At 44.1% G+C, this 27,964-nt stretch overlaps 1 protein-coding gene across 1 annotated transcript in view; it reads right to left on the reverse strand.

Annotated features, from left to right (window-relative positions):
* The window catches only part of LOC310775910 (NACHT, LRR and PYD domains-containing protein 3-like), an 86,652-nt gene that overhangs the window by 56,231 nt on the left and 2,457 nt on the right, over positions 1-27,964 (reverse strand). Inside the window, exons 2-8 of the mRNA XM_083636034.1 lie at positions 17,523-17,633; positions 17,325-17,438; positions 14,614-14,727; positions 8,092-8,202; positions 7,894-8,007; positions 4,611-4,689; positions 54-276 (exon numbers count right to left, since the gene is read on the reverse strand). Of these exons, the coding sequence (XP_083492160.1) occupies positions 54-276; positions 4,611-4,689; positions 7,894-8,007; positions 8,092-8,202; positions 14,614-14,727; positions 17,325-17,438; positions 17,523-17,633 (866 nt within the window). The remainder of the gene's footprint in view (positions 1-53; positions 277-4,610; positions 4,690-7,893; positions 8,008-8,091; positions 8,203-14,613; positions 14,728-17,324; positions 17,439-17,522; positions 17,634-27,964) is intronic.

The following is a 27,964-nucleotide window of genomic DNA, read 5'->3' on the forward strand; positions in this document are numbered from 1 at the left end:
CTCCACCATCTTTGCTCTCTCTCCATGACATTAAAGCTGTGAAAGCTTCTTACTTCTCTGCAGCTCCTTAGCCAGCTCCTCCTGCTTCATTCTCCTCAGGAAGAGCAGTGTGATGTTTAGAAAAGCCTCTGTGCTCCTCTGCTCTTCCTCCACATCGTCCACCTCCTCCTCATCCTCTCTCTGACTCTCTGAGCATTCTGCCTCATCTGGACTCAGAACCCTCTGGAACCTCCTCAGCTCCTTCTTCACAAAGGTGACAATGTTCTCCTCAAGCAGCTGGAACAGAATAATATACATATTAAACCTTCATACTAAAAGACATCAAAGACAAAACACAAAATCAAATACATCTTACAGAGAGTGAAAGCCCGCACTGATCTAAAGAGTGCAGCATGGAGATTCAACATGATCTCACAAATAATTATGAAATAGAAATGTTAACCCAAAGCGCAAAATATTCTAGTTTCACAACAATGGTTCTAAAATTGTTGAATGTGAATGTCACTTTCTGCCTCAATCCACAGCTACTTCCTGGTTACCGAGCCGGGCGTGGCCACCGAGTTGCCCCAGTAGCGAGTTGTGAGAGCCTCGTCCTCGCCTCATCTCCGGCCTGCCTGGGCCCCGACCTCTAGCGGCCAAACAACCGTTACTTTTAATTTTGATGGCGTTTTGTGAACCTAGAACATCTTTGGGCTGTGGACCCATGTTACTATGTCACAATTCTTTGTCAGACCTGAATGTTTTATATGATACTCCCCAAGCAGAAAATTATAATCATGACACTAGTCTGAGATAATTTACTTAATTTTTAGAAATCCATCTGTCTTTCTTATTCTTAGTACTTATTAGGATTTTGCTTACATTATTGCAGGACTGGAGGTGTACCGCTGCAGTGAAAGTACTGACATCATATTTGGGGGACAAGTTACCAAATAGTTACAAAGTTAAGCGAGAGAGCCGACGCAGGTGATACTGATTGAGGACGCCGAAGTGACACCGGGAGCTATGATGGTCACACACGACACGAAGCTACGGTTTCTTGAGGACAGCACATCAACAATAGGATATCTGATCAACTACATGCAACACTATCACTATTACCAAGCATCCTTTAAATGAAAACCAGAACAAGCGACATCCGAAATGGTCCACCTCAAACAGACGCCACGGAGCTGTGTATCACCAAGCCAACCGTGCCCCGGTTCAGAGCCACGCCACGACAGATAGCGGGGAAGATCAAGAAGAAGATAAAGACCAGTGAATGAATGGACTGTAATCTTTACCCTGCCTAACAGAGATAACTTATAGCTGGAGTCCAAACTTGACTCCAACAACCCAAGACACCTTTGGAGAGGACTCCATGCTGCTTCTGACTTCAAGGGGGAGAAACAGCACACCACAAACACCTCCCCCATCCTGTCGGATGAACTAAACATTGGGCATTGCAAATTAGCCTTGGCTATAAATGCTGTGGCACAGGACATCAGATCTTTTGGTAAACATTATGTATGATCTGTCCCTACACAAATAAATAAATTAAATTAAGCTGGTCATATCACACATCCGCCCCACACTCCCACTAACGACAAGCCCCTACAATTTGCATACCGCCCCAACAGGAGCACAGCGGATGCAATCGCCCACGTCCTCGCCCACCTCCTCCCCACTGACCATCAGCATAGGAGCGCCGCAGGGCTGTGTCTCGACATTTGGCCTGAGGCCCAAAATCCTCAGGGACGAGGCACCATTGAGAGTCTGCTGACCAACTGTTTCACTCACTACCTGCTACGGGAACTGTACCACCATGGACCACAAGGAGCTGAGAAGGGTGAGGCGCGTGTCCCAGCACGTGACAGGATGTGAGCTGCAGAAACTGCAGGAACTGTACAATCAGCGGTGCCTCAGGAAGTCCCGGAAGATCATCAAGGACACAACCCACCTGCACAACAGCCTGTTCTCCCTGCTGCCCTCAGGGAGAAGATACAGACTCCCCAAAGCACGCACAAACCGTATGCAGAATAGTTTCTTTCCACAGGCCACGAGACTCCTCAATAAATAACACACACACACACACACACACACACACACACACACACACACACACACACACACACACACACACACACACACACACACACACACAAACACACACAAACAATAGTGCAGTGGTTCCCAACCTTAGGGTCACTAAGTGGGGTCGCCTAGAATTCAAATAGGGTCAACTGAAATTTCTTCTTTTTTTCTTCTTCTTTTTTTGTTTTTTACATCACATGCCCTGTGCTCACTGCCCTGAGAGCCCGACGTCCTGTAGTGTGCCCTGTGCTCACTGCCCTGAGGGCCCGACATCCTGTAGTGTGCCCTGTGCTCACTGCCCTGAGGGCCCGACATCCTGTAGTGTGCCCTGTGCTCACTGCCCTGAGAGCCCGACGTCCTGTAGTGTGCCCTGTGCTCACTGCCCTGAGGGCCCGACATCCTGTAGTGTGCCCTGTGCTCACTGCCCTGAGGGCCCGACATCCTGTAGTGTGCCCTGTGCTCACTGCCCTGAGAGCCCGACGTCCTGTAGTGTGCCCTGTGCTCACTGCCCTGAGGGCCCGACATCCTGTAGTGTGCCCTGTGCTCACTGCCCTGAGGGCCCGACATCCTGTAGTGTGCCCTGTGCTCACTGCCCTGAGGGCCCGACATCCTGTAGTGTGCCCTGTGCTCACTGCCCTGAGGGCCCGACGTCCTGTAGTGTGCCCTGTGCTCACTGCCCTGAGGGCCCGACATCCTGTAGTGTGTCCTGTGCTCACTGCCCTGAGGGCCCGACATCCTGTAGTGTGCCCTGTGCTCACTGCCCTGAGGGCCCGATGTCCTGTAGTGTGCCCTGTGCTCACTGCCCTGAGGGCCCGATGTCCTGTAGTGTGACCTGTGCTCACTGCCCTGAGAGCCCGACGTCCTGTAGTGTGCCCTGTGCTCACTGCCCTGAGAGCCCGACGTCCTGTAGTGTGCCCTGTGCTCACTGCCCTGAGAGCCCGACGTCCTGTAGTGTGCCCTGTGCTCACTGGCCTGAGAGCCCGACGTCCTGTAGTGTGCCCTGTGCTCACTGCCCTGAGGGCCCGACGTCCTGTAGTGTGCCCTGTGCTCACTGCCCTGAGGGCCCGACGTCCTGTAGTGTGCCCTGTGCTCACTGCCCTGAGGGCCCGACGTCCTGTAGTGTGCCCTGTGCTCACTGCCCTGAGGGCCCGATGTCCTGTAGTGTGCCCTGTGCTCACTGCCCTGAGAGCCTGACGTCCTGTAGTGTGCCCTGTGCTCACTGCCCTGAGAGCCCGACGTCCTGTAGTGTGCCCTGTGGTCACTGCCCTAAGGGCCCGATGTCCTGTAGTGTGCCCTGTGCTCACTGCCCTGAGGGCCCGACGTCCTGTAGTGTGCCCTGTGCTCACTGCCCTAAGGGCCCGACGTCCTGTAGTGTGGCCTGTGCTCACTGCCCGGCACTGTGGAGCTCGATTGGCATTTGCCATAGAACAGCAGAATTGGCAGGTCCGACACTGGTGCCCTGTGCTTTTCACAGATGAGAGCAGGTTCAACCTGAGCACATGTAACAGACGTGAAAGACTCTGGAGATGCCACAAAGCAAGTCAATAGTGTCTGGCAACATGGACTTGATGACTCTATATATTTAGCTGATTGATGGATAGTTTCCCATTCGGTCCCTCTGTTTTGGCCGCTTCTTCCAGTTCACTTTTGGGACATGGAAGAATTGTCTCCAGCACAGCACTGTTGATGAGAGAGGGGAAATCCTCTGTGGTGACACAGCGCGAGCTTCGCTGTCTTGCTGGTTGCACCTCTGTTTACTCCCCTCTCTCTCTCTCCTCGCCTGCTCGCATGGAGACGACTCTATATCCTACATGAATATTATTCTCCGGGGCGTATGAGCAGGTGAGGAACATGCCTATATGGAGGTTTGCGCTGAGGTGAGGCCAAGCGCAGGGGGGCAACACGGCCACAATTGTGCATTGCGCACAGCGCTATTCGGGCGTAAAACGTCCGCTAACGCAAAATTACTGCCTTTGCGACGATAGAGCCCTTCCACTGACAAGTGGACACTTTGGACACTTTTTTATATTTATTCTATACTCTATTTTAATACTTTATTACTTCTACTTAATTACTTTTATTATTTTACTGTTTGCCTTAATTGCCCTTTACATACACTGTTTACACTGTTTGCCCTAGTTAACTGTTGCCTTATTGCCTTATTGGTTGTTTGCTGTGATTTTGTACCTACCAACCTTATGTAACGGAGCCCACAGCATAAGAATTTCACACGTGTCTACTTGTACAACAGAGTGACAATACAAATCTTGAAACTTGACTTGCAAACACATACGTTTCACTCTCACGTCAGTACACTAGGGGTAGAGATTTCAACTTACATTGGGGCTAAAGGCTAATGGTGAGGGAGGACATTGTTGGTTAAGCCTTAGTGATGATTAGGTTAGGCATACTACAACAACTAGTCGTGACACCGTAGCCTTTGTCCTTTTTGTAACAGGTTGATTTCAGTTGATGGTGAAGTACAAGGTGTGTTTGTATGTAGCTGAAGTCGAAGGTGTTGTTAATCCTTTACACACCATAAATATGGAGTCCAGGTCTGTTTGATGCTCCTGGGCACTCGGACCACTGGAACCCTCTGACCTCTCCTGGTCGACTCTGTTGAGAAGACATGATGTATTAGGTCATACAGGACACGCACGCGCTCTCTCCTGCTGCATCTTGATAGAAACATTATTAACATTGTGAAGGTATCTGTGTTTTTATGAAGAAGAAGATATGAAGAACAATTTCATGTTTTCATTAATCCTAAAATACAGAGAAAATAATTACTTTTTTTCAGAAGGATGTTTCGGCCGCATGAAGGACCGAGCCTCCGTCATGCGCTGTTTCGCTACCCCTGACCAGCCAATCAGAGTGATTTCTGTCACCAATGATCCAACGCCAATTCAAAGCCGCCGACAAAGCCAACTAGTGTCAACGGTCCGGGACACACTGCAAATACTAGAGCTATCTATCTATCTATCTATCTATCTATCTATCTATCTATCTATCTATCTATCTATCTATCTATCTATCTATCTATCTATCTACAGTATCTATCTATCTCTCTCTGATGACTGTGAATCTGACAACAGTATACAATAAATATAGATGCATAATGGAGCCAGAGTGTGCAACGCATTTTTCTATTTAAAGGGGGACTGACCCCCCAGATATGTAACAAACGGTGATTTGAAAATACCTATGGAAAAAAACAAGAAATGACATATACTCTTGTCTATACTATACTCTTTGGCTGTGCTCAGCTCAGGAATTCTTTTCGGAAATCGACGCCATTACAGTTTGCCCACCGCCTCGAAAATAATTTATATGAGAGCTGCAATATCTTTATAAATATCAACAACTAGCCAATGCTGGTGGCCTGTATGGAAACAGCATTGCTCAAAATGGTTGAAAGTTATATCAATTTGGCCATTCAGTGGCGAACTAGAAATGTAATTATTTTTCTCCCATGTAATGTGTGTGTGTGTGTGTGTGTGTGTGTGTGTGTGTGTGTGTGGCATCTAGACTGGCCAGTGGAGCGTGACATAGGGCTGCATCCCCCAAAAGATGGATCGCCCTGAGCTCTCTCGCCGTACGACCGCGTGTTTTTCACGCATACCCCTGCGTCGCCCACTGCCGGAGCCTGTCGGACTACCCCCATTGACTATGAATGGAGCACGGAGGGGGTCAATGCCAGCGTCAGATTGTGTCTGAATGAGCCCTAAGTCTTCTGTTTCAGGAATCTACTCAACCTCCTACAATTTGCTTATAAATGGCACAGGGGGACAGAGGACACGCCTCTCACTATGATGGACCAATAGCCAGACACCTACAACAATCAAAAGCATTTTGAATTTGGATTCTAACACTATGCAAATTGACACACATTTAGAACGACTTTTTAAGATGAACATGAATGGTGGCCTCAAGAGAGTTTTTACTATTTTACTATTCAGATGAGCTTGTGTTACAGTGGGGTGCCACAAGGATGCGTGTTGCCACCATTTCTGTTTTGCGCTTACAGAAGCCTTCACCAATGAAATGACTGTTCAGAATGAGAATCACTTTTGATTTGATGTGAAATGGTCTGTGTTCTGGGCAGTTCAAAGCACCGTACTCCCCCAGTTTGAAGTCCATCAAACAAATGGTTCTTGAGATAAACCCCTTTTTGTGTTGACACGATGCCGAATTGCATGAAATTCGGTGCCCCGTCTATGTGCCGACAGCCCGCACTGCCGACAACCCACAAGCAGAACCAGCTAAGCGAGGCGGTGTGCAGCGTGTCGGTGGACCGGCTGGAGCTAACCTCTCCCAGCCCCCACGCCTAAACCTAACCTCCCCCAGCCCCCACGCCTAAACCTAACCTCCCCCAGACCCTAACCCTAAACCTAACCTCTCCCACGCCTCACGAATTTGGGACTGAACTCTGACAGGTCTCCCTAAGCGCACCCCCTCCAGTTTGAAGTCGATATGACGATTCTCGAAATAAACCACTTTTTGTGTTGCCGGTAGGTGCCGCTATGCCGAATTGCATTTTCTGCCTTAGGCCAACAGCAAAGTTGGGGAGTGAGAGGGGATGACATGCGGCAAAGGACCTCGGGTCGGATTTGAACCCACGTCGGCCGCGCGAAGGACCGAGCCTCCGTCGTGTGCTGTTTCACTACCCCTGACCAGCCAATCAGAGTGATTTCTGTCACCAATGACCCAACGCCAATTCAAAGCTGCCGACCAGAGCCGTATAATAGAAGAGTTCCGACATCTCCATTCACTCCAATGGACCAGTTTTTTTCCAGGAAGTAGAAAGTGGAACTCTTCAGTAAAAAAAGCAGCACTGTCGAGTTGCATCAAAATAGACAGTGTTGTACTTTGAAAGGGTTTTTCATCCCTTGAAATAAATCAAATTGTACATTATCGGCTTTATTTTAGCATGCAAAAGTAGCGCGAGACCCATTCCTGGCTGTTCATTGGCTAATGATTCTTGCATTTTGGTCCTCCGCTGACGCCACTCTCTTACTAGAGGACACTACTGCCGACAAAGCCAACTAGTGTCAACGGTGCGGGACACACTGCAAATACTAGAGCTATATCTATCTCTCTATCTCTCTATCTCTCTATCTATCTATCTATCTATCTATCTATCTATCTATCTATCTATCTATCTATCTATCTCTGATGACTGTGAATCTGACAACAGTATACAATAAATATAGATGCATAAAGGAGCCAGAGTGTGCAATGCATTTTTCTACTTAAAGCCCCAATCAGTAAGATTTTTCTCATTTTTTACTGTAATATAACAGCTTTTTAGTCACAGGACATGGTAGATTGACTTTTAATAGGGAGACCCTCGTCTTTATTTATCCCACACCGCCCTCCATTGGCCAGCACTGGGACTAAGCAGTTTGTCTGTCACGTCCCGTAGCAAGAAAAAAGAAAAAAGAAAAGCATGCGCGCATGCGCTGTACAGCGGAAGCGCTGTGTTCATGAAAACGAGGAAGTAACTCGATTCGGATTTGCTACGAAAATGATGTTTCACGGAACTATGGATTATTATTTCATCACGTGGTGAGTACCCGATGTCACAACATGTACATAGAGCTTCTGGCGCTGTGTTTTGTTGACTTTGAACGGCGATATCGTTATCGATACTATTGGACCCAGAGGCCGCAGTTTCTCCAACAGTAAAACCTGGAAAACTTACTGAATGGGGCTTTAAGTTCACTCCCAGTGGTCGGCACCTTACCACAACCTTTGATGTGCGACTGTGTGTTACTTTTCCTTTCATGTGAATCTGACAACAGCATCTGAAATAAATACCTTTTATCAGTAGACTGCTGTCCATCTTTGAAGCTAAAAGGGTGATGCATAGACCAGTCACTCTTCATGGACACACAGCTGGGCTCAGGGGAGTCTGCTCTCTGCTGCTGCATCCTGAGAGAAACATGAAGACAGTGAAGGTATCTGTGTCTGTATGGACAAGACTTTGATGCTGTAACTAACATGATAATGACTTACGTCTTTTCAGAAGGATCTTTATCTTTAAAGTTTCGAGGTAGCTCCATAGACCAGTCACTCTTCATGGACACACAGCTGGGCTCAGGGGAGTCTGCTCTCTGCTGCTGCATCCTGAGAGAAACACATTATGGACATTTATTGTGAAGGTATGTGTGTCTTTATGAAGGAGACAGTTTCATGTTTTTCATTCTTGTTTATGTTCCAGGGCCGAATAATATGGTATCTGCTGAAACCATAACTGACAACTTCAGTGTTGCGCTGTCCCATTCAGCAGATCAACCGTTTGTTTGTCTTGCGGATTTTAATACACAGCCTTCAACTAACCTGAGGATTTTTATTGTGAAGAGAAAGAGAACAGAATCAGAATCAGAAACACTTTATTGCCAAATGCAGGACAGACAGGAATTAATTCTGGTCAATCAGCACACTCGACAAGATACAAATAAACATACATACATACGACAGTGAAGACAAGACACTCAGGACATGAACGAGCATGTAGTTGGTTACCACAACCAATAGTTTTGACTAAAAAATGCAGCTATGCACTCATAAAAGCACTCATAAAAACAATAAAATCACCAGAACTAGGATAAAAAATTTAAATATAGAGGCGCATGGATTAAAATAGTAAGATAAAGTGCTCTAAAAAGGGTGACTGGAACAACGGGGGGGGGGGGGGGGGGGGAGGGGTGTCCATGACCTCAGATGTGATTGGACTTGTTGAGGAGAGAGACAGCGGGAAGAAGCTGTTTAGGTAGCGTGTGGTTCTGGTTTTGATATACAGCCGCGATTTTTGAGAGAGAAGAGAAGAAGAGACGAAAGGAGTGAAACAGGGCAGAGCTCTGTGTGTGTGTGTGTGTGTGTGTGTGTGTGTGTGTGTGTGTGTGTGTGTGTGTGTGTGTGTGTGTGTGTGTGTGGCATCTAGACTGGCCAGTGGAGCGTGAGGTAGGGCTGCATCCCCCAATAGTTGTATCGCCCTGAGCTCTCTCACTGTACGACCTATGCGTGTTTTTCACACATACCCCTGCGTCGCCCACTGCCGGAGCCTGTCGGACTACCCCCATTGACTATGAATGGAGCACGGAGGGGGTCAATGCCAGCGTCAGATTGTGTCTGAATGAGCCCTAAGTCTTCTGTTTCAGGAATCTACTCAACCTCCTACAATTTGCTTATAAATGGCACAGGGGGACAGGGGACACCCCTATCACTATGATGGACCAATAGCCAGACACCTACAACAATCAAAAGCATTTTGAATTTGGATTCTAACACTATGCAAATTGACACACATTTAGAATGACTTTTTAAGATGAACATGAATGGTGGCCTCAAGAGAGTTTTTACTATTTTACTATTCAGATGAGCTTGTGTTACAGTGGGGTGCCACAAGGATGTGTGTTGCCACCATTTCTGTTTTGCGCTTACAGAAGCCTTACACCAATGAAATGACTGTTCAGAATCAGAATCACTTTTGATTTGATGTGAAATGGTCTGTGTTCTGGGCAGTTCAAAGCAGCGTACTCCCCCAGTTTGAAGTCCATCAAACAAATGGTTCTTGAGATAAACCGCTTTTTGTGTTGACACGATGCCGAATTGCATGAAATTCGGTGCCCCGTCTATGTGCCGACAGCCCGCAGTGCCGACAACCCACAAGCAGAACCAGCTAAGCGAGGTGGTGTGCAGCGTGTCGGTGGACCGGCTGGAGCTAACCTCTCCCAGCCCCCATGCCTAAACCTAACCTCCCCCATCCCCCAGCCCCCAGCCCCCACGCCTAAACCTAACCTCCCCCAGACCCTAACCCTAAACCTAACCTCTCCCACCCCCCATGCCTAAACCTAACCTCCCACAGACCCTAACCCTAAACCTAACCTCTCCCACCCCCACGCCTAAACCCAGTTTTGGGGGTAACTCATTACAAAAGTAACATATTACATGTAATATATTACTTTTAGCAGTAACTCAGTAATATACCGTAAATTCCGGACTATAAGGCGCACCGGTCTATAAGCCGCACCTTCAAAGTTGACTATTTTTTTCTTATATAAGCCGCACCGGTCTATAAGCCGCGGGTGTTTTGATGTTTAATTACCATATGAAAGGGTTCGTGCACAGAGAGGAATGTCGGGAAAGAGATGGCTGTTTGGGGAAGCTCCCATTTATTAACATTTCAACAAAACAAAACAAAAGTCAGGTCACTAATCCCCAGACAAAATCACACAACAATAGGCTATATGTGCAGCAAACGGCTGTAACCAGAGAAGTCAAGTCACTAACCCTCGTCTTCCTCTTCTTCCTGCATACTGAAACCACCAAAGTCCTCATCTTCAGTGTCGGAAACGAACAGGTTCAGGGTGGCTTCGTCAACCACTCTCCTCTCTCCTTCATTGTCACTCAAAACCAACGAACTCCTCTTCGTCACTGTCGGCATCGAACAGCCTCTGAAGCCTCTGACGGCCCTCAGCGCCAGCTGTGGCGGCGTCATCCTCTTCATCCCGCAGCAGTCCAGCGTTTTGGAACCCGTTGGTGATTGTGGATGTTTTCACACTCCTATAATATTCCGTGATCTTCCTTTGTGTGAATTCGCCGAAGTTTGTGATTTTCTCCTGGTAGTCGGGGGAGGGAGTTGTTGGCCGAGTGGCCGTTTGCTTACCGTAATTACCATATGTAAGTGGTCACACACAGAGGGGATTGTCGGGAAAGAGATGGCTGTTTGAGGAAGCTCCCATTTACCGTATTACCGTAACATTTCAACAAAACAACATAACACAACACCACCGTTGTTTATTTTTACAGTGCACACAGTGTCCGCGGTGTGGTGAAAAGAGGGCAAGAGAGGAAATTAAAACAGAAGTGGATTTATAGTTAGAAAGAGTGCTAAAGAAGAGAGAATTCCGTTTTTTATTTTTTTATTTTAGTTACTCACAGTACTATTGACCAGTCCAACTCAAAAGATATTCGGCAGTTTCACTTTGAGCTCTTGTTCCGCCGCTGTCCATCAATGGTTATGACGAGTCTCGCTGGGTACAGTACGCCAAAGCGATATCCATTGACTCGATGATGCTGTTGTATGTTGCGCGTTTCTGTTGCACCAACGCGGAGAGGTCCTGCCGGACGAAAAAGCGCGTACCCTCCCAGGTGAGGCGAATGTTATTTCTTTTACTCCTGCTGATTAAGTCATCAACCTGCGTGTGCAGCGTTTCGATGTTTTTGCATTTTATCCACTTTCGGACTCACTGTGTTGTTTTTGTCCAAGCTGATGCGCTTTTCCGCATTATAAACTCTGTTCACGGTTGCCTTAGTTTCTTTAGTGAGTGGATGGACTTCTGCACGTTTTCAAACTTGTTTTCAAGCTGCTTAAAACCTCTGAGCGCTGTCGGACTTAATCGATAGTGTTTCACGGAGTAAAAGTTTAGCCCAAGCCGTGTATCTCCAGCCTCCAGCAGGTGAGTCATTTCCTCATTCATGGCGTGATTGCTTCGTCTTTTTCTTTCTGCTTACCTGTGTTGTGTTATGTTATGTTATGTTATGTTATGTTGTTAAAAGAGGGCAAGAGAGGAAATTAAAACAAGTGGATTTATAGTTAGAAAGAGTGCTAAAAAAGAGAGATTTTTTTTTTTTTGGAAAAAATCCATAGATAAGCCGCACCGTTATATAAGCCGCAGGGGCCAAAAAAGGCCAAAAAACGGGAAAAAAGCCGCGGCTTATAGTCCGGAATTTACGGTAACTTATTACTTATAGGATTTCAGTAATATTATACCAGTTACTTTGTCAAGTAACTCAAGTTACAAATTGAGTTACATTTTATTAAATCAATGCACATATTTCAAAAAGATACAATAATTTCCTAATCAAACTGTGTATTTTTATGCAAATAACCACTATTTTGACAACAATAACAAAGGAAAATGATAACATTTAGAATTTTGGATTGTTTACACTGACTTCAAGGCGGTTGAAATTATTTTTGGGATGGTTCCGGGGCAACGATGTCATTCAGCTGCTGCACTGTTGTTTTGGTAAAAGTAATGCAAAAATGGGGCACGGTGGCTCAGTGGTAGAGCTGTCGCCTCACAGTCAGAAGGTCCTGAGTTCGATTCTCGCCTGGGACACTGTGGGCGCTGTGGTTGTGTTCCCCCCCATATCCTCAGTGCTTACTGCCCAGGTGGGGTATCTCGTCGTAAGGGCCTTTCTCTCTGTGTGGAGTTTGCATGTTCTCCCCGTGCTCCCCCAGGGGGTTCCTCCGTATATAACCCCCCCACTAAAAACATGCAGAAGATCAGATCGTCATCGTCATCCGACCAGTGACGACAACATCCAAAGTTGGTCCCCGGGCGCTGTACGAGAAAGCGACCACTGCTCCTGGCCTGCCCCCCGGAGGAAAGGACATGCCTGGATGGGTTAAATGCAGAGGACACTTTTCACCGGCCACCGTCAGCATGAGTGTGTTGTAGCCGCATGCATGTATTGTGGTGTTCGTGTGACAAAAAAAGATGGGCTTGTCCCGTTACGAGAGAGAAAATAGTGTAATAAGTAACGAGTTACTCTACACAGAAAGTAATATTGTAAAGTAACGTATTACTTTTAAATGAAAGTAACAAGTAATATGTAGTATATTACATTTTGAAAGTAACTTGCCCAACACTACATAACCTCCCCCAGACCCTAACCCTAAACCTAAACTCTCCCACCCCCCCACGCCTAAACCTAACCTCCCCAGACCCTAACCCTAAACCTAACCTCTCACGCCTAAACCATAAGCTCCCCCAGACCCTAACCCTAAACCTAACTTCTCCCACGCCCCACAAATTTGGGACTGAACTCTGTCAGAGCCCTGTACTACGAAACTAGTTTAACAGATCCGCGATAAGTCCCTTTGATCTGGTTTGACTGAACAGGATCAAAGCTATCTAGTTAACTGATACTACGACGCTGGTTTTTTACTAGGTAAGTGGACCTGGGATCTGCCTGTGCACGCGCACGTTTTTCGCTCGTGCACAGGCGCGCGTCCACGCGAAAGAGGTGCGCCAGCCAATCACATTATGAACAGCTGAGTTTATCCACGCCCACACTCATTTCCACACCCATTTCCTCGTTCAATGAAGCGCAGTGCATGATCAGAGTTTTAGCGGATATTTAATGTATCCGCGATTTAATGTCAGAAGGAAAATCCGCGTTGGATAGTCTGCTGAAGGGCTGTCTAAAGCAGCAGCTTGTATTCACATCAGTCATTTGATTTACTTTGATCAGCGATTGATACAGCTGCATTGATACAGGCAGCAGCAACAAATCTAAATGTGTAATCTCAGTCTATACATTTCCACAATCTGTAAGCCTATTTAGACCATAGATTTAGAAACGCATGCTCAATGAATAATGATCTCTATCACTCATGTGTGTGGTTGCACTGATCGAATAATTCATATATAAAATAGCCTAGTATAAAGCCTAATAGCCTACTATAAAAGAGAAAACTGCTGACCTGAATTGAGACGACACCCTCACTCCATTTGAGGGTCCATTCATGATATGCGCCGCGGTGATTAATAGTGATCATATTTCTCCACGCATCGTTGAGCTGTTAAGACATAAAGTGGTAAGTAGGCTTAATTTAATTATGTAGCCTACAGAGCCACAAATGTTTTTCTTGTTATATTCTCAGTTGACTGCAATCTATTTTTCATATGGCGATCTTATATGAACGGTGAGTGACTCCAGAGAGCCGATTATATGGGTCTGTCATGGATTTTGATCTTATCCTCTGAAGCTAACCTGGTCGCGACCAGGTTAGCTTTGCAGCCTCAGTTGCCATGGTGATTGAAAGTTAACTTGCTTTGTAGTACGGCTAAACCAGGTTTAAACTCAAACTTACTCGGATAAGGCATTAAACTAGCTTCGTAGTACAGGCTACAGGTCTCCCTAAGCGCACCCCCCCAGTTTGAAGTCGATATGACGATTCTCGAAATAAACCACTTTTTGTGTTGCCGGTAGGTGCCGCTATGCCGAATTGCATTTTCTGCCTTAGGCCAACAGCAAAGTTGGGGAGTGAGAGGGGATGACATGCGGCAAAGGACCTCGGGTCGGATTTGAACCCACGTCGGCCGCACGAAGGACTGAGCCTCCGTCGTGCGTTGTTTCGCTACCCCTGACCAGCCAATCAGAGTGATTTCTGTCACCAATGACCCAACGCCAATTCAAAGCTGCCGACAAAGCCAACTAGTGTCAACGGTGCGGGACACACTGCAAATACTAGAGCTATCTATCTATCTATCTATCTATCTATCTATCTATCTATCTATCTATCTATCTATATATCTATCTATCTATCTATCTATCTCTGATGACTGTGAATCTGACAACAGTATACAAGAAATATAGATGCATAAAGGAGCCAGAGTGAGCAACGCATTTTTCTACTTAAGTTCACTCCCAGTGGTCGGCACCTTACCACAACCTTTGGTGTGCGACTGTGTGTTACTTTTCCTTTGATGTGAATCTGACAACAGCATCTGAAATAAATACCTTTGATCAGTAGACTGCTGTCCATCTTTGAAGCTAAAAGGGTGATGCATAGACCAGTCACTCTTCATGGACACACAGCTGGGCTCAGGGGAGTCTGCTCTCTCCTGCTGCATCCTGAGAGAAACACATTATAGACATTTATTGTGAAGGTATGTGTGTCTTTATGAAGAAGACAGTTTCATGTTTTTCATTCTTGTTTATGTTCCAGAGCCGAATAATATCTGCTGAAACCATAACTGACAACTGAGGATTTTTATTGTGAAGAGAAAGAGAACAGATATACAGCTGCGATTTTTGAGAGAGAAGAGAAGAGAAGAAGAGACGAAATGAGTGAAACAGAGCAGAGCTGTGTGTGTGTGTGTGTGTGTGTGTGTGTGTGTGTGTGTGTGTGTGTGTGTGTGGGGCATCTAGACTGGCCACTGGAGCGTGACATAGGGCTGCATCCCCCAAAAGTTGGATCGCCCTGAGCTCTCTCGCCGTACGACCGCGTGTTTTTCACGCATACCCCTGCGTCGCCCACTGCCGGAGCCTGTCGGACTACCCCCATTGACTATGAATGGAGCACGGAGGGGGTCAATGCCAGCGTCAGATTGTGTCTGAATGAGCCCTAAGTCTTCTGTTTCAGGAATCTACTCAACCTCCTACAATTTGCTTATAAATGGCACAGGGGGACAGAGGACACGCCTCTCACTATGATGGACCAATAGCCAGACACCTACAACAATCAAAAGCATTTTGAATTTGGATTCTAACACTATGCAAATTGACACACATTTAGAACGACTTTTTAAGATGAACATGAATGGTGGCCTCAAGAGAGTTTTTACTATTTTACTATTCAGATGAGCTTGTGTTACAGTGGGGTGCCACAAGGATGCGTGTTGCCACCATTTCTGTTTTGCGCTTACAGAAGCCTTCACCAATGAAATGACTGTTCAGAATGAGAATCACTTTTGATTTGATGTGAAATGGTCTGTGTTCTGGGCAGTTCAAAGCACCGTACTCCCCCAGTTTGAAGTCCATCAAACAAATGGTTCTTGAGATAAACCCCTTTTTGTGTTGACACGATGCCGAATTGCATGAAATTCGGTGCCCCGTCTATGTGCCGACAGCCCGCACTGCCGACAACCCACAAGCAGAACCAGCTAAGCGAGGCGGTGTGCAGCGTGTCGGTGGACCGGCTGGAGCTAACCTCTCCCAGCCCCCACGCCTAAACCTAACCTCCCCCAGCCCCCACGCCTAAACCTAACCTCCCCCAGACCCTAACCCTAAACCTAACCTCTCCCACGCCTCACGAATTTGGGACTGAACTCTGACAGGTCTCCCTAAGCGCACCCCCTCCAGTTTGAAGTCGATATGACGATTCTCGAAATAAACCACTTTTTGTGTTGCCGGTAGGTGCCGCTATGCCGAATTGCATTTTCTGCCTTAGGCCAACAGCAAAGTTGGGGAGTGAGAGGGGATGACATGCGGCAAAGGACCTCGGGTCGGATTTGAACCCACGTCGGCCGCGCGAAGGACCGAGCCTCCGTCGTGTGCTGTTTCACTACCCCTGACCAGCCAATCAGAGTGATTTCTGTCACCAATGACCCAACGCCAATTCAAAGCTGCCGACCAGAGCCGTATAATAGAAGAGTTCCGACATCTCCATTCACTCCAATGGACCAGTTTTTTTCCAGGAAGTAGAAAGTGGAACTCTTCAGTAAAAAAAGCAGCACTGTCGAGTTGCATCAAAATAGACAGTGTTGTACTTTGAAAGGGTTTTTCATCCCTTGAAATAAATCAAATTGTACATTATCGGCTTTATTTTAGCATGCAAAAGTAGCGCGAGACCCATTCCTGGCTGTTCATTGGCTAATGATTCTTGCATTTTGGTCCTCCGCTGACGCCACTCTCTTACTAGAGGACACTACTGCCGACAAAGCCAACTAGTGTCAACGGTGCGGGACACACTGCAAATACTAGAGCTATATCTATCTCTCTATCTCTCTATCTCTCTATCTATCTATCTATCTATCTATCTATCTATCTATCTATCTATCTATCTATCTATCTATCTATCTCTGATGACTGTGAATCTGACAACAGTATACAATAAATATAGATGCATAAAGGAGCCAGAGTGTGCAATGCATTTTTCTACTTAAAGCCCCAATCAGTAAGATTTTTCACATTTTTTACTGTAATATAACAGCTTTTTAGTCACAGGACATGGTAGATTGACTTTTAATAGGGAGACCCTCGTCTTTATTTATCCCACACCGCCCTCCATTGGCCAGCACTGGGACTAAGCAGTTTGTCTGTCACGTCCCGTAGCAAGAAAAAAGAAAAAAGAAAAGCATGCGCGCATGCGCTGTACAGCGGAAGCGCTGTGTTCATGAAAACGAGGAAGTAACTCGATTCGGATTTGCTACGAAAATGATGTTTCACGGAACTATGGATTATTATTTCATCACGTGGTGAGTACCCGATGTCACAACATGTACATAGAGCTTCTGGCGCTGTGTTTTGTTGACTTTGAACGGCGATATCGTTATCGATACTATTGGACCCAGAGGGCGCAGTTTCTCCAACAGTAAAACCTGGAAAACTTACTGAATGGGGCTTTAAGTTCACTCCCAGTGGTCGGCACCTTACCACAACCTTTGATGTGCGACTGTGTGTTACTTTTCCTTTCATGTGAATCTGACAACAGCATCTGAAATAAATACCTTTTATCAGTAGACTGCTGTCCATCTTTGAAGCTAAAAGGGTGATGCATAGACCAGTCACTCTTCATGGACACACAGCTGGGCTCAGGGGAGTCTGCTCTCTGCTGCTGCATCCTGAGAGAAACATGAAGACAGTGAAGGTATCTGTGTCTGTATGGACAAGACTTTGATGCTGTAACTAACATGATAATGACTTACGTCTTTTCAGAAGGATCTTTATCTTTAAAGTTTCGAGGTAGCTCCATAGACCAGTCACTCTTCATGGACACACAGCTGGGCTCAGGGGAGTCTGCTCTCTGCTGCTGCATCCTGAGAGAAACACATTATGGACATTTATTGTGAAGGCATGTGTGTCTTTATGAAGAAGACAGTTTCATGTTTTTCATTCTTGTTTATGTTCCAGGGCCGAATAATATGGTATCTGCTGAAACCATAACTGACAACTTCAGTGTTGCGCTGTCCCATTCAGCAGATCAACCGTTTGTTTGTCTTGCGGATTTTAATACACAGCCTTCAACTAACCTGAGGATTTTTATTGTGAAGAGAAACAACAGCCCTAAGTCATCTGTTTCGGGAATCTACTCAACCTCCTACACTTTGCTTATAAATGGCACAGGGGGACAGAGGACACGCCTCTCACTATGATGGACCAATAGCCAGACACCTACAACAATCAAAAGCATTTTGAATTTGGATTCTAACATTATGCAAATTGGCACACATTTAGAACGACTTTTTAAGATGAACATGAACGGTGGCCTCAAGAGAGTTTTTACTATTTTACTATTCAGATGAGCTTGTGTTACAGTGGGGTGCCACAAGGCTGCGTGTTCCCACCATTTCTGTTTTGCGCTTACAGAAGCCTTACACCAATGAAATGACTCTTCAGAATCACTTTTGATTTGATGTGAAATGACTCTTCACAGCAGTAATGTCAAGCAGTTTAAATATGCTGATGATATGGTCTTGGTTGTCTTCTCCTGGAAGACAATACCACACATGAGGATACTTACTCCAGCCAGGTCACTATACTGCAGGATGCTTACTCCAGCCAGGTCACTATACTGTACTGCAGGATGCTTACTCCAGCCAGGTCACTATACTGTACTGCAGGATGCTTACTCCAGCCAGGTCACTATACTGTACTGCAGGATGCTTACTCCAGCCAGGTCACTATACTGTACTGCAGGATGCTTACTCCAGCCAGGTCACTATACTGTACTGCAGGATACTTACTCCAGCCAGGTCACTATACTGTACTGCAGGATACTTACTCCAGCCAGGTCACTATACTGTACTGCAGGATGCTTACTCCAGCCAGGTCACTGTACTGTACTGCAGGATGCTTACTCCAGCCAGGTCACTATACTGTACTGCAGGATACTTACTCCAGCCAGGTCACTATACTGTACTGCAGGATGCTTACTCCAGCCAGGTCACTGTACTGTACTGCAGGATGCTTACTCCAGCCAGGTCACTATACTGTACTGCAGGATGCTTACTCCAGCCAGGTCACTATACTGTACTGCAGGATGCTTACTCCAGCCAGGTCAACCCGATCTCCAAAAAAATTGTAAAATAGCAACGTTTGTGGACAAACGTTGCTATTTTACAATTTTGGCTAAGAAATTGCAAAATGGTAACGTATGTGTCTACAGCGGTGGGCGTGGTTTGGGCGTGGTTTACGGAGATTTTCTGTTTCTAACCCCTCCCCCTACTCTAATCCTAACCCTAAAATCTCAGAACGTTACTATTTTACAATTTTCGAGCCGAAATTGTAAAATAGCAACGTTGGTCCAAAACGTTGGTATTATACAATTTTCTGTGAGACTGTGTTGGCCAGGTCACTATACTGTACTGCAGGATGCTTACTCCAGCCAAGTCACTGTACTGTACTGCAGGATACTTACTCCAGCCAGGTCACTATACTGTACTGCAGGATGCTTACTCCAGCCAGGTCACTGTACTGTACTGCAGGATGCTTACTCCAGCCAGGTCACTATACTGTACTGCAGGATGCTTACTCCAGCCAGGTCACTATACTGTACTGCAGGATGCTTACTCCAGCCAGGTCACTGTACTGTAATGTAGGATGCTTACTCCAGCAACTTCACTATACTGCAGGATGCTTACTCCAGCCAGGTCACTATACTGTACTGCAGGATGCTTACTCCAGCCAAGTCACTGTACTGTACTGTAGGATGCTTACTCCAGCCAGGTCATTATACTGTACTGCAGGATGCTTACTCCAGCCAAGTCACTGTACTGTACTGCAGGATGCTTACTCCAGCCAGGTCACTATACTGTACTGTAGGATGCTTACTCCAGCCAGGTCACTATACTGTACTGTAGGATGCTTACTCCAGCCAGGTCACTATACTGTACTGCAGGATGCTTACTCCAGCCAGGTCACTATACTGTACTGTAGGATGCTTACTCCAGCCAGGTCACTATACTGTACTGCAGGATGCTTACTCCAGCCAGGTCACTATACTGTACTGCAGGATGCTTACTCCAGCCAGGTCACTATACTGTACTGCAGGATGCTTACTCCAGCCAGGTCACTATACTGTACTGCAGGATGCTTACTCCAGCCAGGTCACTATACTGTACTGCAGGATGCTTACTCCAGCCAGGTCACTATACTGTACTGCAGGATACTTACTCCAGCCAGGTCACTATACTGTACTGCAGGATACTTACTCCAGCCAGGTCACTATACTGTACTGCAGGATGCTTACTCCAGCCAGGTCACTGTACTGTACTGCAGGATGCTTACTCCAGCCAGGTCACTATACTGTACTGCAGGATACTTACTCCAGCCAGGTCACTATACTGTACTGCAGGATGCTTACTCCAGCCAGGTCACTGTACTGTACTGCAGGATGCTTACTCCAGCCAGGTCACTATACTGTACTGCAGGATGCTTACTCCAGCCAGGTCACTATACTGTACTGCAGGATGCTTACTCCAGCCAGGTCAACCCGATCTCCAAAAAAATTGTAAAATAGCAACGTTTGTGGACAAACGTTGCTATTTTACAATTTTGGCTAAGAAATTGCAAAATGGTAACGTATGTGTCTACAGCGGTGGGCGTGGTCTGGGCGTGGTTTACGGAGATTTTCTGTTTCTAACCCCTCCCCCTACTCTAATCCTAACCCTAAAATCTCAGAACGTTACTATTTTACAATTTTCGAGCCGAAATTGTAAAATAGCAACGTTGGTCCAAAACGTTGGTATTATACAATTTTCTGTGAGACTGTGTTGGCCAGGTCACTATACTGTACTGCAGGATGCTTACTCCAGCCAAGTCACTGTACTGTACTGCAGGATACTTACTCCAGCCAGGTCACTATACTATACTGCAGGATGCTTACTCCAGCCAGGTCACTGTACTGTACTGCAGGATGCTTACTCCAGCCAGGTCACTATACTGTACTGCAGGATGCTTACTCCAGCCAGGTCACTATACTGTACTGCAGGATGCTTACTCCAGCCAGGTCACTGTACTGTAATGTAGGATGCTTACTCCAGCAACTTCACTATACTGCAGGATGCTTACTCCAGCCAGGTCACTATACTGTACTGCAGGATGCTTACTCCAGCCAAGTCACTGTACTGTACTGTAGGATGCTTACTCCAGCCAGGTCATTATACTGTACTGCAGGATGCTTACTCCAGCCAAGTCACTGTACTGTACTGCAGGATGCTTACTCCAGCCAGGTCACTATACTGTACTGTAGGATGCTTACTCCAGCCAGGTCACTATACTGTACTGTAGGATGCTTACTCCAGCCAGGTCACTATACTGTACTGCAGGATGCTTACTCCAGCCAGGTCACTATACTGTACTGTAGGATGCTTACTCCAGCCAGGTCACTATACTGTACTGCAGGATGCTTACTCCAGCCAGGTCACTATACTGTACTGCAGGATGCTTACTCCAGCCAGGTCACTATACTGTACTGCAGGATGCTTACTCCAGCCAGGTCACTATACTGTACTGTAGGATGCTTACTCCAGCCAGGTCACTATACTATACTGTAGGATGCTTACTCCAGCCAGGTCACTATACTGTACTACAGGATGCTTACTCCAGCCAGGTCACTATACTGTACTGCAGGATGCTTACTCCAGCCAGGTATACGGAAGAGGCATATATACACATATATGTAGTAAACATACATGTAGTATATGTTCATATAAGTATTCGACATATATCCACATATATATCCAGGATATATGTGCATATATGTGCATATGTATCACAATATATGAACATGTATGGAATTGGAACGTTTCATATATGGTCCATATATGTTAGTCATATATAATTATATATGTGCATACATGTATAGATTGTATATGGACACATATGGTAATTAATTATATGTACATTTGTATGCATTGACACTATATGGACATATATGCTTAATACATATAAAACTATATATGAATAATAACTATACATACATATATGTTTTATTTTATATGAACATATATGACTATTACCTGTGTATAACTGTATGTATTTACCTGTATTCGACATATATCCACCTATATATCCAGGATATGCGTGCATATATGTGCATATATATCACAATATATGAACATGTATGGAATTGGAACGTTTCATATATGGTCCATATATGTTTGTCGTTTATAATTATATATGTGCATACATGTATAGATTGTATATGGACACATATGGCAATTAATTATATGTACATTTGTATGCATTGACAGTATACGGGCATATATGGTTAATACATATATAACTATATATGAATAATAACTATACATACATATGTTTTATTTTATATGAACATATATGACTAATACCTGTGTATAACTGTATGTATTTATCTGTATTCGACATATATCCACCTATATATCCAGGATAGATGTGCATATATGTGCATATATATCACAATATATGAACATGTATGGAATTGGAACGTTTCATATATGGTCCATATATGTTTGTCCTATATAATTATATATGTGCATACATGTATAGATTGTATATGGACACATATGGCAATTAATTATATGTACATTTGTATGCATTGACACTATACGGGCATATATGGTTAATACATATAAAAATATATATGAATAATAACTATACATACATATATGTTTTATTTTATATGAACATATATGACTATTACCTGTGTATAACTGTATGTATTTATCTCTATTCGACATATATCCACCTATATATCCATGATATATGTGCATATATATCACAATATATGAACATGTATGGAATCAAAACACATATCTCTTAATTAAAAGAAATATATATATATATATTTTTGATTGAACAACATCTCAGAAGTGAAACCCACCATAAAAATGGTTAGTTTTGTGCAAGACTTCCAGCACTACTGGATATTTTCAAGGTTTGTCCAGTGTGCATGAGATTGAAAAATAAGGGTTTTTTAACAGTGGAGTCATTAAAATGCCCCATAGTCTATATTATGGTTTTAGTGTAAACATTATATATTATATATGATTTAGAAGCTCATCGTAAAGCTGATTCCAAATATATAATTTAAAAGCTTCATAAATTAAATCCTGTGGAGTTATTAACCATATTAGATCCCTAATCTCTGCCCCAAATGCATCATGGGACTTCCATGCAAATTCTGGAGAAATGTTCACGCCCCCTCCAACCAGTCTCTCTGCTGCACCCTGGATTACTTACATGAACATAGATGATCACATGTATGAGAATACTCATATATGTTAATTGCTTATATGAGCATACCTGCTGACATATGTAAGTAAAGTCTTCTATGTTAATTGCTGATATACACATATATGTAGACATAAGTTTAACCCTATATGTTCAATGCGTACACAAACATATATGATTACATGTATGAGAATATCCGCATATGTTAACTGATTATATGAGCATATATGTTGACATACATAATAGTAATCATATATGTTTAATGCTTATACGAACACATATTTTGATATGGAAGAGAATAACATATATGTGTGTTGCTTGTATTTGCATATATGCGGAAATATGTAGAAATATTCTTATATGTTAATTGCTTATATGTACATATATATAAACATATGCAAGAATAACCCTGTATGTCCATTACTTGCATGGACATATATGATCACTTGTATGAGAATACTCATATGTTAATTGCTTATATGAGCATACATGCTTACATATGTAAGTAAATTATTATATGTTAATTGATGATATGCACATATGTGTAGACATATGTAAGTTTAACCATATATGTTTAATGCTTACACAAACATATATGATTACATGTATGCGAACATCCGCATATGTTAATTGATTATATGAGCATATATGTTGACATACATAATAATAATCATATATGTTTAATGCTTAAATGCACACATATTTTGATATGCAAGAGAATAACATATATGTGTGTTGCTTGTATTTGCATATACGCAGAAATATGTAGAAACATTCTTATATGTTAATTGCTTATATGTACATATATCTAAACATAATAGAATAACCCTGTATGTCCATTACTTGCATGAACATATATGATCACATGTATGACAATACTCATATATGTTAATTGCTTATATGAGCATACATGCTTACATATGTAAGTAAATTCTTATATGTTAATTGCTGATATGCACATATATGTAGACATATGTAAGTTTAACCCTATATGTTCAATGCTTACACAAACATATATGATTACATGTATGCGAACATCCGCATATGTTAATTGATTATATGAGCATATATGTTGACATACGTAATAATAATCATATATGTTTAATGCTTATATGCACACATATGTTGATATGAGGGCGGCTTTAGCTCAGGAGGTAGAGCGGGTCAGCCAATGACGCAAGGGTTGGCGGTTCGATCCCCGCTCCCTCCCAGCTGTTAATCGTTGTGTCCCTGGGCAAGACACTTAACCCTCCTTGCCTGGTATGATTGGTATGATTGGTATGAATGTAAGACATGAATGGTATGATTGGTATGAATGTTGACATGAATGATGATGGTGGTTCGGAGGGACCGTTGAGCGCCAATGTGTGGCTGCCACGCTTCTGAACCACCGGTACGAATGGTGTGAACGAATAATGATTCTGTGTAAGCGCTTTGAGCCTTGGAAAGGCGCTATATAAATCCAATCATTATTATTATTATTATTATTATGCAAGAGAATAACATACATGTGTGTTGCTTGCATTTGCATATATGCAGAAATATGTAGAAATATTCTTATATGTTAATTGCTTATATGTACATATATCTAAACATATGCAATAATAACCCTGTATGTCCATTACTTGCATGCACATATATGATCACATGTATGAGAATACTCATATATGTTAATTGCTTATATGAGCATACATGCTTACATATGTAAGTAAATTCTTATATGTTAATTGCTGATATGCACATATGTAAGTTTAACCCTATATGTTCAATGCTTACACAAACATATATGATTACATGTATGCGAACATCCGCATATGTTAATTGATTATATGAGCATATATGTTGACATACGTAATAATAATCATATATGTTTAATGCTCATATGCACACATATATTGATATGCAAGAGAATAACATATATATGTGTTGCTTGTATTTGCATATATGCGGAAATATGTAGAAATATTCTTATATGTTAATTGCTTATATGTACATATATCTAAACATATGCTAGAATAATCCTATATGTCCATTACTTACATGAGCATATATGATCACATGTATGGGAGTACTCATATATGTTAATTGCCTATATGATCATATATGTCAATTTATATTTGGATCACATATATGATCCTCACATATATATGCATATATCTCAGGTGGGTTTGTATGCAAAGTGCATACATGTACATGTATGGTGACATATATGTGGACCTTGTGTCGGATGTATGTCCATATATGTGTATATATGCCTCTTCCGTATGGGATATACTGTACTGTAGGATGCTTACTCCAGCCAGGTCACTGTACTGTACTGCAGGATGCTTACTCCAACCAGGTCACTATACTGTACTGCACGATGCTTAGTCCAGCCAGGTCACTGTACTGTTCTTCAGGTCACTATACTGTACTGCAGGATGCTTACTCCAGCCAGGTCACTGTACTGTACTGCAGGTCACTATACTGTACTGCACGATGCTTAGTCCAGGCAGGTCACTGTACTGTTCTTCAGGTCACTATACTGTACTGCAGGATACTTACTCCAGCCAGGTCACTGTACTGCAGGATGCTTACTCCAGCCAGGTCACTGTACTGTACTGCAGGATGCTTACTCCAGCCAGGTCACTATACTGTACTGCAGGATGCTTACTCCAGCCAGGTCACTGTACTGTACTGCAGGATGCTTACTCCAGCCAGGTCACTATACTGTACTGCAGGATGCTTACTCCAGCCAGGTCACTATACTGTACTGCAGGATGCTTACTCCAGCCAGGTCACTATACTGTACTGCACGATGCTTACTCCAGCCAGGTCACTGTACTGCAGGATGCTTACTCCAGCCAGGTCACTATACTGTACTGCAGGATGCTTACTCCAGCCAGGTCACTATACTGTACTGCAGGATGCTTACTCCAGCCAGGTCACTATACTGTACTGCACGATGCTTACTCCAGCCAGGTCACTGTACTGCAGGATGCTTACTCCAGCCACGTCACTATACTGTACTGCACGATGCTTACTCCAGCCAGGTCACTGTACTGCAGGATGCTTACTCCAGCCAGGTCACTATACTGTACTGCAGGATGCTTACTCCAGCCAGGTCACTATACTGTACTGCAGGATGCTTACTCCATCTAGGTCACTATACTGTACTGCAGGATGCTTACTCCAGCCAGGTCACTATACTGTACTGTAGGATGCTTACTCCAGCCAGGTCACTATACTGCAGGATGCTTACTCCAGCCAGGTCACTGTACTGTACTGCAGGATGCTTACTCCAGCCAGGTCACTATACTGTACTGCAGGATGCTTACTCCAGCCAGGTCACTATACTGTACTGCACGATGCTTACTCCAGCCAGGTCACTGTACTGTACTATACTGTACTACAGGATGCTTACTCCAGCCAGGTCACTATACTGTACTACAGGATGCTTACTCCAGCCAGGTCACTATACTGTACTGCAGGATGCTTACTCCAGACACGTCACTATACTGTACTGCACGATGCTTACTCCAGCCAGGTCACTACACTGTACTTCAGGTCACTATACTGTACTGCAGGATGGTTACTCCAGCCAGGTCACTGTACTGTACTGCAGGTCACTATACTGTACTGCAGCAGTGTTTCCCATACATAAAGGAATTTGTGGTGGGCCGCCACAAAAGGATTTTGACCGCCACAAAAAGATGTTGATGTTTTTTTACAGTGCACCTGAACGCAACATGCAAGATACCTGCTGAATAAGTGTCCAAGAAATGTTCATGTCATTCTGGCCAATACTTCTGTTATAGCATTTCAGTATGAAATATCTTTCAATAATCTATGATTTAGCTGCTAAATTGTCAAATACCGCCATCTGCTCGCTACCCAGGCACTTATGTATCTACTTAAGCTAACTAACTATCCGGTGTGCACAACATTGTCAGCCTAAACTCCGGCTGACACCCCAAAAACCCACAATCCGCTACAGAATAATGTATATTGTTTGTTTATTAACTGGCCCCTCGCCTTCTATCATTTCACGAAAGTGGCAAAGCAAGTTGAGTATCCTTGACCCATAGACCCCTTATACGACTACGTCAGACTGACATCACGCAGCGTCGATGCGCAAGACGGAGGCAGAAAGACAGACTCCGCGCAGCCCTGTCAAGTAGTTTTCCAATGGCTGGAAAACTAATTCGAGCAAGACATGTCTTCGTGTTGTGCACTGCGATGCCAGAATCGGAAAGCTATTGTAGCAGAGTGTTCGGGTCCGCCTATTCACACTTGGTTAATAAAATAATAAACGATAGAGCCAGGCTGTAACGTTATAACAAGCTTATCCCCACATATCCTGTTCTATGCAACTCGAGGGAACATACACAGCCTCGCACAAACGCAATAGAACACAACACAACACTGAACAGTCTGTTACACTATCAACAAAGCAAGGACTAAAGTTTTACCGAATCCCGTCAACTCATACTGCTTTTAATGCTAACCGTAGGTGTCTTTGGTTGCAAGCCAAAAGAGGAAATCGTTAAAAATGCCCGACTTCGCAGTGCTCGCTCATTTCATATCAGGTAAGCTGTAGTAGGCTGCTAGTAACAGCCACATCGCTCGGTTAGTTAACAACCAAGTAACGTTAAATAATGTCATTATTGAGTTGAACTGATTGGAACGAGGACATCATTAAAAATGCCCGACTTTGTAGTGCTCTTCATAATCAGGTAAGCTGCCTGAAGCTGTAGGCTGCTCAGCCACATCGCTCGGTTAGTTAACGACCAAGTAACGTTACATAATGTCATTATTGAGTTGTGTGCATTATCAACATAACAATATATCTTTGCAAGTTACAGAATAATTATCTACGCTATCCCCAGTTATAAAGGAATGCACGATATGTATTGCTGGCCACTATAGGCTTGGCCAATTGACAGCGCCAGTGCAT

The sequence above is a fragment of the Poromitra crassiceps genome, assembly GCF_964638095.1.
Source record: "Poromitra crassiceps genome assembly, chromosome: 4".
Lineage (NCBI taxonomy): Eukaryota > Metazoa > Chordata > Actinopteri > Beryciformes > Melamphaidae > Poromitra > Poromitra crassiceps.